Below are 12,976 nucleotides of genomic sequence, written 5' to 3' on the forward strand. Positions count from 1 at the left end.
AAGAATAAACAGAGAGAACATTTAATGCTATAAATGCAAACGGGGATACACTGTTACCGGCCGAAATTGTACACATGGCATTATCCCCAAAACTTCGTACTTTTGGAGAGGTCACTTTATATTACAACTAGTGCCAGTGGCGGTCTACTAAGCGTAAATTCAACTGGAAACTTGTGAACCTGCAAGTTGTGTAAACTGATATTAAAAATCAGCGGGGAAAGTTGCATATGTTTCATTCACCAGGAAAGACGCAAAACGTTTTCAGGTGAGAATGATTTTGATTAATGTGTAACCCTTAGCCTTTCTAACTGAACTAAGAAGCCATAGGCTAGCCTACATCATATGTAACTACACCTAACATTAAGTAACAGCCATTGATTTGGCCAACTACTGCTAGGTACTAGTGGCCTGGGTATGCTCTAGTGTTTAACATAAACAATGTATTAGAAGGCTATTGTAGGCCTATTTTGTCAATGTTACACCTAAGACAAACTTAGAAAAGGAGAATAGCCAGGATAATGCCTAAGCCTTCAAGTTCAAGGCTACAGTAAATATGTGTACAGTACTCAGTAGCCTAGGCCAAGTCTAACTTTAGGGCGAATGTCCTTTTGCAATTTGGTGCTGCCGTGTGTGAAACAGTTAACACGATCACTAGTGTTTATGTAACTACAATTTCGGAAGCAAAACTGAACAGCCCTCAGCTAGTCTAGTAAAGAATCCCACATTTATATAAAATTCTATGAAACACAATGTAAGTTGGAGCAAATTCAAGATTAATAATTCATGATAACAAAAAACGTGAATGAGTACTCGACTCTCATAACTTGGATGCATAAGTACTGTAGATAGGGGAGGGGGAAAGGATGGAAAAAAATAACCATAAATACCTGATATTCCTGAGGAGCTATAACTACATCATTCACACTACTATGAAGAACTTGGCTATCTTACTATCATCCTTGAATCTACATGAATTTGCATGTCACATGTACAGACCTTTGGTTTGACAAAGCCCACGTCCAAAATGCGTCCAACTCATCTAATAAATGTTAACTCGTGCCTGAATAAGAATTGTCGATTCTGAATCCAACAGACATGCCCCGTCCCCATGGGTTCTAGGTGAGGCTGTTGCTCTTTAAAAAGGTGTAAGATCAAGGGCGGCGGAACCGGGGGGGTACAGGGGGCACGTGCCCCCCCACTTTTCCTCAGGTTAAAAATGTGCCCTTTTTCTACATAAAAATTGAGGTGTCTCAAGTTAGCAAGAGGCCAGGGAACCAGAATGAACACTCGAGAAGGGCCGTTTCCGGCCATCTGAGGGGTTTGTAAAACCAAAAATTTTCTTGTACGCTCCGCGCCAACCGATGGTGGCGCTCCGCTCAGATAGTCGTGCATATAACTTTGCAAATCCTGGCTACGCCTGTGGGTCAAACTCAAAGCTATTTCGAATGGAAAAAAATTGTTAAGATATTAACAAGAAATAAACTCTAATTCAGAAGATTCCTACATTAGCAACTAGCATGATGTCACCTCATTTTGTCTCAAAAGAAAACTTGTTCCTTGTTTCCCAATTTGCACATTGGATATTGCAGTGCTAGTATGCATTTTTCCTTGGGGGAGGGGGGGCGTTGATGGAGTGATGTGTATACGCAAATAAGATAATACAATAAGAGTTATAAAGGGTACTAAATATAAGGCTGCATCAGTCCAATCGAATTTCTGCAAAGTGCCCTTTGATGTCGGTGCCCCCCAGATTAAAAGTGCTTCCGCCGCCCTTGTGTAAGATCAACAACTTCATTAACATTTTCCCCAATTCTATAATTAATAAGATTATTTCCATCTCATACTTTATATCCAAGCTGCCGACAACAACAGAGGCCTAAAGGATTTACAAGATGGATTTCTTATCAGCCCTCTCAGCAGTCGCCACTGTTTCAACAATTCTCTTGTTTCTAACTGGAGTGTAAGTGTATAACGACTTATATTTCCTTTTTGGATGGTGAAGGATGTGGGGAGGGATGCGGGAGATATATTTAACTGTTTTATAAGTATGAACTATTTTTACATTTGTTGTTTACAAAGTCGTGCGCGCAACAAGTTTTAATGTTAAATGTGTCAGTATCGCCTGAATCGATAGAATGTCAGATAACTTGGTCAGCTATGCTCAAATTGCAACAAAAATTAAGTGGACACACTTTTCATCCACACTGAGGTATTTAAGTACTGCGATGGGCTAGATTTGAGTAATCCTCAATAGATAGGAATAAATTGAAGGATCAGACCCTCTAGTAAATAATTTATTGTTCAAATTTATAGCAGTTTTGAAAGTCTCTGAATTTGTTCTCTTTCTAAGTATATATACTAAATTGTTTTATGTGGACAAAACTCCTAGATGCAACTTGGCTTGTGTAGGAATTTACCAATATACAGTTCTGTATAACATTTAGTGATGCATGACGTCGATAAAATATTCGCCGGCCACTGGAAAAGTACTTTTGAAAACTTATAGCAGTTTTTAGGACTGTGCTAAACTTTGGTACCAATACTGATGATTAATTTATACTACGCATATATACGGAAGTTTATAAAATGTTTTTGACAATACTATCTGTGATATTCGTATCCTGCAAAAGTTTCATAACTTCTAAGTGCCGTGAAGAATTTATGAATATGAAAAACAAATTTATAAAGCAAATAATGCAGGAAACCCACAGTACTTGTCAATACTTGCAATCTATACTTATACTGTTGTATTGAGAAAGCACTCACATATAGGGGGCCACCAGTCAACTAATTGGATTGTGGAAGGCAAAAGAGATCAGCCTGAAACTGAAGAAACAGCTGGTGAAATCTCTTGTGTGGAGTGTAGCTCTCTATGGTGCAGAAAGTTGGGCATTAAAACAGAATGACATGAAGAAAATAGAATCATTTGAGCTGTGGGTGTGGCGTAGAATGCTTCAGGTCAACTGTAAAGATAGAAAGACAAATGCTTGGATCCGCCAAAGGGTAGGAGTTTCAGAAGAGGAAGGTCTACTTGTCCAGTTAAGGAAGAGGAAGCTGTCCATGTATGGACATTGGAAGCGCCGATCAGATTGCCTAATTCAGATGACAGTAGAAGGAGAAGTAGAAGGGAAGGCCAGGCCAGGACGTAGGAAAACAGGATGGATCGATAACATCAAGAAGTGGACAGATGGAGGAATGGCCGTGGCAAGAGCAAAGGCAAACAGGAGAATGCCGACGGTTCTATGAGGACTATGGCAAAACAGCAGCAGCAGCATAGGGGTTAGAATTCATACAGTTACTTGCACAACCAACTGCTCAATAATTTTGTATGTCAATACTTGGATGCATCCATGAAAAAGCCTTTGTTCAATAACATGTGCATACTGTACAGTAGACAAGGGACCCATGATATAATTTTAGTATTTTCCATATTCCAAATATATAATTTATCTTTATTGACAGTACTAATATTTACCAGCGAACAAAAGCCCACATCTTGTTATAAAATACAGTGACAATATTGTTTGATGTCTGCTTGTCGGTTTGATTTCAACTACTGTGCCAGGTTTTACTGACATTCACTCTTTAGAGCTTACAGCAGTGTTTCCTTTGAACAATTTGTTTTTATTTATAAGTATGTACTTTCATGTATTTATACTGGATTTTTAATAAACTTGAAACTTGAAAACTTGAACCATTTTCACTAAGTAATATTGCCACCCTTTAACTGGCTAGAATTGGGTTCATGAAACTTTAACTTGTAAACTTAAAGGGCTACTGTATGTGGAGGCGTCTGGGTACTGTATGGTTATGGATTATCAAATGGGTGTTCCATCTTGCGGCAGATACTGCATCCATTTTTTTCATGAAGTCAAACTGTTGTGGTGGGTCGCCCAAAGTTGGGAAAGAGTACAGTATTTCTAACATTGCCGATACTTGTAGCAAACAGTAGAAGCTCTTGCATGTAAAATACTTCTGCCAAACTTTGCAAACTACTGTACAGTATATCACCATTTTACAAGTAAGCACCCTTTAATACTCATTACATATTTTTTTCAAATGTGAGTGAGAATACCTTAATCCCATTGGTCCCCTTTCCCAGGCCACAACATTTCCCACTGGTTGGTTGGCAAGATGATAATAGTGAAGATTGGTGTCATCAAGCAAAAAAAAAAATGTTTGAATACTAGGTCAGGTTCATAAATCGAGACTTCATCAATCCTGTTAACATGTCAAATTCTCTGCAGTTTGTTTCCGGCATATTTCAGTAAATTTAAAACTTAGCTGTGCAATAGATCTAAGAATTTAAAAGTTTAAAGATACATTCATAGTATACTATCTCACTGTTAATCTTCTCAAACTAGTATATATTTGACATGTCACAGGATATACCTGTATCCATTGGTGATTGAGACTATTAAACTTAGCATTAATATGAACCCTCTTCCTGGCCTCTCCTTCGATCCCTTCCTTTAGAGCACAGTACAGAAGGTCGATGTTCCATTAAGGTCACCTGTTCCAAATCATTGTGTATATTACTCAAGAAGATCAGGTTGAAATTAATCAAGTAATTAATCAATGAACCCCCCTCTCCCGTCCCATTAGAATTCTTCACCTAATTAATCGAGATACTTATTAACAAAAAAATTTCATATCTTTCCATTGTGTCAAGAAACACATTATAGAAATACCTGGAATGATACCATTACAGTAGCAATGTTTTATATACCGTAGACAACGTTCAGGATCAAACTTAATTTTGTGTTTTTATTTATCCTTTAAGGATGAAAATCCCTTTTTCATTACTGATTATTTTCCACTTATTGTCATGGAGATTACATGAAAAAGTGCATGACATACAGTACTACTGTAGAAATACAGGGACTTAATTTGTATCCTTATTTTCATTGAATCATTTAAATATGTTAATAATGTCATTTGTCTTTTTCTTCCCTACAGTCCAATCTGTAAAAATATCAGTCAACAGGGTAACACCAAGAATATACCAATTTTTCCATTTTTATCCATGTGTGTGAGGTATGTACTATAAATATATGATTACTCCATAAATGGAGTACTGTAATATACTGTAGAACTCAGGAAACTGTTGCCATAGTGACATGTTTGTACAGTAACTTAAAACTATGATAAATAATAATAATAAATATGATTTATATAGCGTCAAATACAAAAGTTTCTAAGCGCTTTACAAAGGAATATAGAAACAAAGCAAATAAACACTAAGAAGAAAAAATAAACAATTTAAGCTGTCTTTTGAAACATTAAAGGTGTGGGGGAAACTATAAAACTGGCCATTATACAGTCAGCTCATTAGCAAAATAGTAGCTAAAAGTACACTGTATTAGCTATTTACTGACTTCAGTGGTATACATGAATTATGCTAGAGACTCTAGAATATGGTTACTGGAAGTTTAAACAGCTTTTTGAGTTGAAATTGATAAATTTTGCAATGCTGTTCCCTAGCAACTCATTATGCTTTATATTCTCAAGGCACAAGTTTTATTTCAAGTAGTGTTGAGAATGAAATCAGTTGAGAATGAAATCAAATTCATTTATTCCTCACTCAATTACATTCATTTGATTAAAAACAAAAGACATCAGAGTAGGAGTTCATTGTCTATAGTACTAGTTAATTACAATCTAATTTTCAGAAATACTCATATATGTTTGGAACAGCTTTCTTCCAAACTCAAAAAACTTGTATCTGCATCTTTCTCTATTTACAGTGCAACCTTTTGGCTGAAGTACGGCATACTCAAAGAAGATAGTGTAATAATGATAGTGAACAGCACTGGAATGGTACTAGGGATGATGTATCTGGCAGTTTACTATTACTTCTGTACTAACAGGGTAAATACCTACAGTAGATATAATTGTATTCCTTAAGGTGTGTTGGATAACTTGCTTATTCCCTATATACAGATGTCCTATTAACTTACAGTACTCACTGAGTTGTAAAAGTAATTTGGTTTCTAAGTACTTGGAGAAATCCTCAACTAAAAGCTACCTTTGCACTGTGGGAGCTGACAAATTAGCTATTCATAGCACTGTCTCCATTTAAGTTAATAATAATAATAATAATAATAACTACAATAACAATAATAACAATAATAATAATAATAGTAATAATAATTAATTTCTTTTATAAAGCGTAAAATCCACAAAAGTGCTCTAAAACGTTACAGTATGTAACAGTAAATAAAAAAATATATGACACAAGTTGCAATGTCCAGAATTTTCACAACCACAAGAAACTTCCACCCACTAAATTTCACCTCTAAGCCTAAACAACCAAATTCTCTTCAGCTACTGTACATACCAAAAAGATATTGACATTTTCCTGTTTGGCCTTTGTCCTCAAAGAGAACATTAATTTTCAATTGGTAAAATTCATAAACAGCAGACTGTACATGGACTAGATGCCATTGCCCCAGATTGTAGAGTTGTAGAGGTGTAGAGTTGTAGAGGTGTAGAGTTGTAGAGGTGTTGAGGTGTAGAGTTGTAGAGCTGTAGAGTTGTAGGGTTGTAGAGTATTTTGTCAAACCATATCCTACCCTTCAATTGCAGTACTATCTTACAGATTTTGTTTCTTTCTCCTCCATTTTCTTTGTCAGGAATACGTCTTTAAGATGTTAAGCTACGCAGTGCTTGTGGTGTTTCCAGTTTTATGTTATGTTAAATTTTATGTACTTGACCTAGCCACAGCCATGAACCACCTTGGATTTGTTTGTAGCGTAGGAACGATCCTGATGTACGGATCTCCGTTAGTGTCTGTTGTAAGTCAAACTTTCTAATCTTATTCACTGACTAACTAAGATTTGCATCCATAGATTTCAGCTCAATCTGTAAAATTTTCCGAGCTCGTTTGCGTGTTTTCAAAACGAGGTGAATATTTAAAGTTGTTTTGCTTTAGTACTGTATTTTACATTAGAGGTGAGTATTAAAATCTTTGATGTAGGTTTGTCTTGAATGGTTTGGGTTACTTAAAGCAAAATGCTTCCTACAAATGTCAATTAAATAATTGTGTAATCTTGTAGAATTACTGAAACTTGCTCTCTTTGTAGTTTCTGTGAAGTAAAGAAAGTTTCTATCGATTTAGTAGAAAAGATCAAAATATAATATGATTGCATTAGCATTGGAGTAGGTTGAAATTAATCGTAGTTTTCTTTGAAGAATGCCCTAATGTTCGGCATTGAGCTTCCGTATTTCTAAATTTAATTGTCCTTTCTCCCTCCGCAGTCTCAAGTCGTTCGTAATAAAAGCACAGAGTACCTTTCGTTTCCATTATGCCTCGCCAACTTCCTGGTATCAGGGATGTGGTTTGTCTACGGACGAATGGTTGAAGATTTAGTTATGCAGGTAAATTTTCTCATTTTGCATCAAATTTGGAGGAATGCTTTATATCTATCTTCTTTTTGTCCAAGGCAAAGGATGGGAAACCAAAATTCCAACAATTGAGATTAATTTTATGGATAATGCTACTGTATATTTCTTGATATATCATAGGTGCAGCAAAACAGAAATAATTGATCACAGGTCATGCATGTATGTATATGTATGTATATTAGATCCTCCTACAAGCAGGAACTCGCGAAGAAGCCATCATTGGCTAAATCAAAGCCGCAAGCTGACCGAAGTCAGTCTCTTAGATTCATATTTTAACGTCCATGATTATGAATTTTCAATTGTCAACAACTCTGTAACTGGACGACATACATTAATCTTGGAGTGACTCGAACCGGGGACCTTGTGATTGGAAGGCACCGGCGTTAACCACTGAGCTAACACGCCACATGTGTCTCATATGGGACTTTAAGTAGCCTAATGTTTGTGTAAAACTGTTGTTAATAATTATTATTGCTGGCTCTTTGCCATTTCATTGCATCATTTTTGAAAAGCAGAGAACAAAACATGACTTTTGTACAGCATTGGCATGGACCACTGGAGTTGTGTACTCTACATAGTAGTTAAAGGTGATGCATGAAAGTTGTCTGAAGTTTGTAATGAAAATGAAACCAGCATCTTAAGTTCACAGCCTCTAACTCATGTTTGTGATTAGTCTTAATACTGTACCTGTGCTGGAGTTAGTCTCAGGAATAACATATGTCTCCAAAATAGTAAGGTTTTAAATCCACTAGACAAACATTGGCATGTACTCTGTACATAAAGCAACATGTCTGTGTAGGCTTAAAAGATTTGAGATGAAGTTAAAACCTTTTTGATGTGTTTACAGGTTGATATAAATCCCCACATAGACATAGCGTAGAATAAACCAGATGTTGTTAACAACCATGGATAGTAAATGTGAAGCACACATCTGAAATGCTAACGTAATGCCCGCCGATATGCTAGCATAGCTGCTTTCTCCCAAATTGCTTTGAACCTACCATGCAACCGGTCTGTGCGATTGTTTTGTAGTTTTTTAAGCATTGGTTAGTAGAGATTGCCTTCAACCTATTACACAGCTGAAAATGTTCGTTTGCAGAACACTCTTATATCTCAGGTCACTTTTATGATTTCCTGCTCCATCTGAAAAATTTGATACTCCTTCATGAACAATGAAGAGGCAAAAATCCAAAAGAAAAAAGCAAAAACACTGACAAGAAACCAGAACCATTGCAGTAAATGTTTTCTATAAAATCTTGACGCTGCTTGGTTAAGCTCTCAGAAGTTTTAATGTGATCTCTTCCCATCTTTATCGTTTTCTTTCAGGTTCCAAATTTCATCGGTTCCTTGTTGGGTCTAATTCAGGTGTCCTTATTTGCTCTGTATCCTTCTGGAGGTGCCAAGAAATACGACATGGGTGGATCAGGGAGTATAATATGAGGCTGGCTACATTTTCCTCAACTCTTCACAAAAGGCTTTCATAAAGAACTTCATATTTCTCGCTGCAACTGTAGATTGTCAGAGGTGGCGTGAAAATGGATACTATGTTTTAATAGTTGGGTACGAATGTGGGGTCATTGGTTTTTGACATTCCTTTTTTAAAAATTGAACTCATTGTATTCAGAAATGAAAGAGATAACCAGTGCCTTAGGTTTTGTGTTATATTTTGTGTCACTTCATCTACGGAAACGTAAGGTGACGTCAAAATGTAAAGATCCTTTTGTAAATATTGTAGACATTTTCAACAAATTGATCGTTCAGTAATATATTAACAGCTTGTAACAAAATGACAGATTAATTCAATCGGATGAGTGGAGAAATTCAATATTTTAAGTCTGCAAAATGATGAAATGATTAATTATCAAATGTAATCAATTGTTAACAATTTTCAGCAAAATGATATTTTGATAATTTATTATACAAATCTCGTCTATTCAACACTTCAACGGCAGAGTGATAAATTGCAGCTTAATTGTAGAGAGAGATATATTTCATATCTTGAATGTAGTTTAGCATTTCTATATAAAAACTGCTTTAGGGGAAGACATTAGTTAAGAAATTGTTGGCACCAATCTTTTCCCACTGTTGCCACCTTCAAGTAATTTTTCAGGAAAATGCGATAATCTTTGTGATTTTGATAATGGTAAGGGTAAAGAGTAGGGTCATGATAGGAGGGTGTCTCAGGGACTGACGAGTGAGGTTTTCAAAGTCATCAGGCTTTTTGTATTCATTTATCTTGTGCAGGTCAAAACTTTCATGTATGGTCATAATCTGTTATTTGATCCAGTATATCTTAAAAGGTTGTGCTTGGGAGTGAAGTAAAGCCTTTCAGGTAGTTGTTGAAATTAGTACTAAAAACAGCATTGAGTAAGCAAATGTTAGTACAATGTAAGGAATACACACCAGACTACCCTGCTAAGTCCTTTGTCCATACCTAGTTGTGATAACAATTTTGCCAGTGAAAAGGATTTAAAGTGCACTTGTTCTAACTTCTAAGACTTTGGGGAGACAGTCTGAGACCTTTCAGTCCCCACACTAATGGCCTGCTAAGTACACAATAGCTCTGGTTTAGATTTTATTATCACCTGTGTAGATGTGATATTAACCAGAATGCATACAGCAAAGTTCATGATAATTTGAATGAACATATTGTGACAGTAACAATGGAACACATACCGACTAACAGGTACTTTAGTTTGGAGTTGCCCTAACACCCACACAAGCACAAAAAAAAACTTACTAATAGTTAAGTATTGTATTACAAAACAACAGGAAAAATTCTTACTTAACTGCTGAAAGGATTCTTTTACAAAGCCAGCTTGCTAGAAAGAAAATTTGATCAGCAAACTGCTGGTAGGTTTAGTCAGACACTATCTTTAAGCGTCGTTTTAATCTTCTAAAGACCAGTTTTGGCCATGTATTTTGTAGCTCCAAATGACTTGGTGACTATATTTAGGATCCTCCGAATATTTTTTGGTTTACATTGTCGAGAAGGATTAATTAAAAGGTGCTGATAGTTTAAAGGGAACCAACTAGCTACAGATCCCGGGCAATATTTTATCTAAATCTTATAATTTTTAAGTTGTAGCCATAGAAATCAAACAGTAATGAGAATTAAGGATGTGTGCGTAGAATCTCAAATCAGGAAACATAATTTGACTAATTGATTTGTTGTTTGCATCACCATGACAATAGTTTAAATAGTACAGTCTTTCTAGTCAAGAAACAGAAAAATAAACAAAAACCATGGTGCCATCTAGCATTAGAATATCTCTATAGGAAGTCAACTAATTGAGATTAAAATAAGTGCTTTAGTGGATAGTTGACATCATTGTTGAAAGATATCACAGGAATTTAGAAATATAAAAGAAGCATTTTTGGTTATTATTTTTGTAGAAATGCTATTCGTCATTTTTGTAAGTGAAAGAACATTCATATCTTGTCATATTTTGTATTTATAGTTGGCATGTTTTTTTTGTAAAATCTTCGTTTTTTTTTATACCATTTTCTGTTTGCTGCAATGTGGTCAAGTCTAGTTATTTTTGACCCATTTTGATATTAAACGGCTTGTAAATTTTTACATTGTCAGGAAATGACTAATTTTGTTAAAAGTGTCAAAGTTCTGTTCAGAAGAATCTTACTTTTATGGTAAATAGCTGTCATTTTCACACTTTACATATATTTATATGAGACTTTCTTTTAGCTAGAAGAATAAAGAGATGATATTTATTGACAAAATTTATGTGCCTAAGTCTTCTTCTCTCTGATGTTTCCAGGCACGTAGCCAGGAATTTGCCAAGGGAGGGGCAAAAATGTAGGCAAACTATCAGAGCCATAGATTCAGCATTGCAAACTATCTAAGCGTAGCGCCACCATGTGTTGGCGCGAAGCATACAAGAAAATTTTGGCCGAAAATGCCTCCCAGATCGCTGGAAATGGCACTTCCCAGGCCTTGTAAGTTGCATCTTAGCATTTTTGGTTCCTTGCTTTAGCAAAAGGAACCTATGCAGTCAGGTTGGCGTGTGTGTGTGTGTGTGTGTGTATGTGTGTATGTGTGTGTGTGTGTGCGTCTGTGACGCTTGGGTACGCTCTATCTCAATAAGGGAATGTTGGATTGAGGCCAAACTTGGACTATAGATCCGCCATATGGAGAAGGTGTGCCCTATTGTTTTTGGTGCTCACAAAGGTCACCAAAGGTCAGTTATGGTCCAAAAACCGAAAATATTAAAACTGCAATAACTCCCAGTGCCAATGTGCGACAAGGTTGATATTTTGGGACAAGTTGTAAACTGGTTAGGGGAACATTTTCAAACTTAACGGTCATGTGATCCGAGGTCACCAAAGGTCAATTAATGATAAAGAACTAGTATTTTTGCGATAACTTGAGAACGAATTGTCCGTTTGGGTTGGGAGTTGCCTCAATGTCATCCAATTGTCGACCCGCATCTTGGTGACCCTTGACCTCAATTTGACCTCTGGTGACCTTTTCGTGTTTTTGGGATTTTTACAGTTTCGATGCTATTTTCAGATGTCAAAGGTACCTTCTGATCATAAATGTCAATAGGTTGACCCCGTGTGACCTTTATGTGCGAAGTTATATGAGGTCAAAGTTTTTCGGTCGGAGTTAGGACGGTTGTACAGACTTTTCGTTTGTTTTTTGGAATCAGGAGATTAAACTACATCTGAAACCAAGGTCAAAAGGTCAAAGGTCACATTAGAAAAAATGTGCTTATTTTGGGAGGAAACGAGCAAAAAAGAAAATGTTTGGTTTTGATGCTAGATTTGGATATCAAAGGTACCTTCCGATCAAAAATGTCAATTGGTTGACACCCGTGTGACCTTCGTGTGCGAAGTTATACGAGGTCAAAGTTAATTTTCAGACATTTAATGCAACAACTCCCAGTTCCAAGGTGTGACATGGTTGATATTTTTGGACAAGTTGCAAATGGTATAGGGGAATATTTTCAAACTTAACGGTCATGTGATCCGAGGTCACCAAAGGTCAATTAATGTCAAAACACTAGTATTTTGGGGGTAGAAAATGGGCAAAGAAAAAAATGTTTGAATTTTTATAGTTTGATGCTCTAATTTAGGTCTCATCAATCAAAAATGTCAATAAGTTGACCCAAGGTGACCTTTGTACGTTAAGTTATATGAGGTCAAAGTTAATTTTCAGACATTTAGTGTAATAATTCCCAGTGCCAAGGTGTTACACAGTTGATATTTTGAGACAAGTTGCAAATGGTATAGGGGAATATTTTCAAACTTAACGGTCATGTGATCCGAGGTCACCAAAGGTCAATTAATGATAAAAAACTAGTATTTTTACGATAACTTGAGAACAAATTGTCCGTTAGGGTTGGGAGTTGCTTCAATGTAATCCAATTGTCGACCCGCATCTGGGTGACCCTTGACCTCAATTTGACCTCTGGTGACCTTTTTAGTGTTTTGTTGATTTTTACAGTTTCGATGCTATTTTCAGATGTTAAAGGTAACTTCTGATCATAAATGTCAATAGGTTGACCCCCGTGTGACCTTCGTGTGCGAAGTTATATGAGGTCAAAGTTAA

At 36.2% G+C, this 12,976-nt stretch overlaps 1 protein-coding gene across 1 annotated transcript; it reads left to right on the forward strand.

Annotated features, from left to right (window-relative positions):
* The first annotated feature begins 70 nt into the window (after positions 1-70).
* Positions 71-10,649, forward strand: LOC139954907 (sugar transporter SWEET1-like). The gene is made up of 7 exons (XM_071954893.1): positions 71-265; positions 1,857-1,960; positions 4,960-5,037; positions 5,748-5,871; positions 6,636-6,797; positions 7,261-7,380; positions 8,734-10,649. The coding sequence occupies exons 2-7, from the start codon at positions 1,893-1,895 to the stop codon at positions 8,845-8,847; spliced, it is 666 nt and encodes a 221-aa protein (XP_071810994.1). The 5' UTR covers positions 71-265; positions 1,857-1,892; the 3' UTR covers positions 8,848-10,649.
* The last annotated feature ends 2,327 nt before the right edge of the window (positions 10,650-12,976 follow it).

This window comes from Apostichopus japonicus, chromosome 17 (genome assembly GCF_037975245.1).
Source record: "Apostichopus japonicus isolate 1M-3 chromosome 17, ASM3797524v1, whole genome shotgun sequence".
NCBI lineage: Eukaryota > Metazoa > Echinodermata > Holothuroidea > Aspidochirotida > Stichopodidae > Apostichopus > Apostichopus japonicus.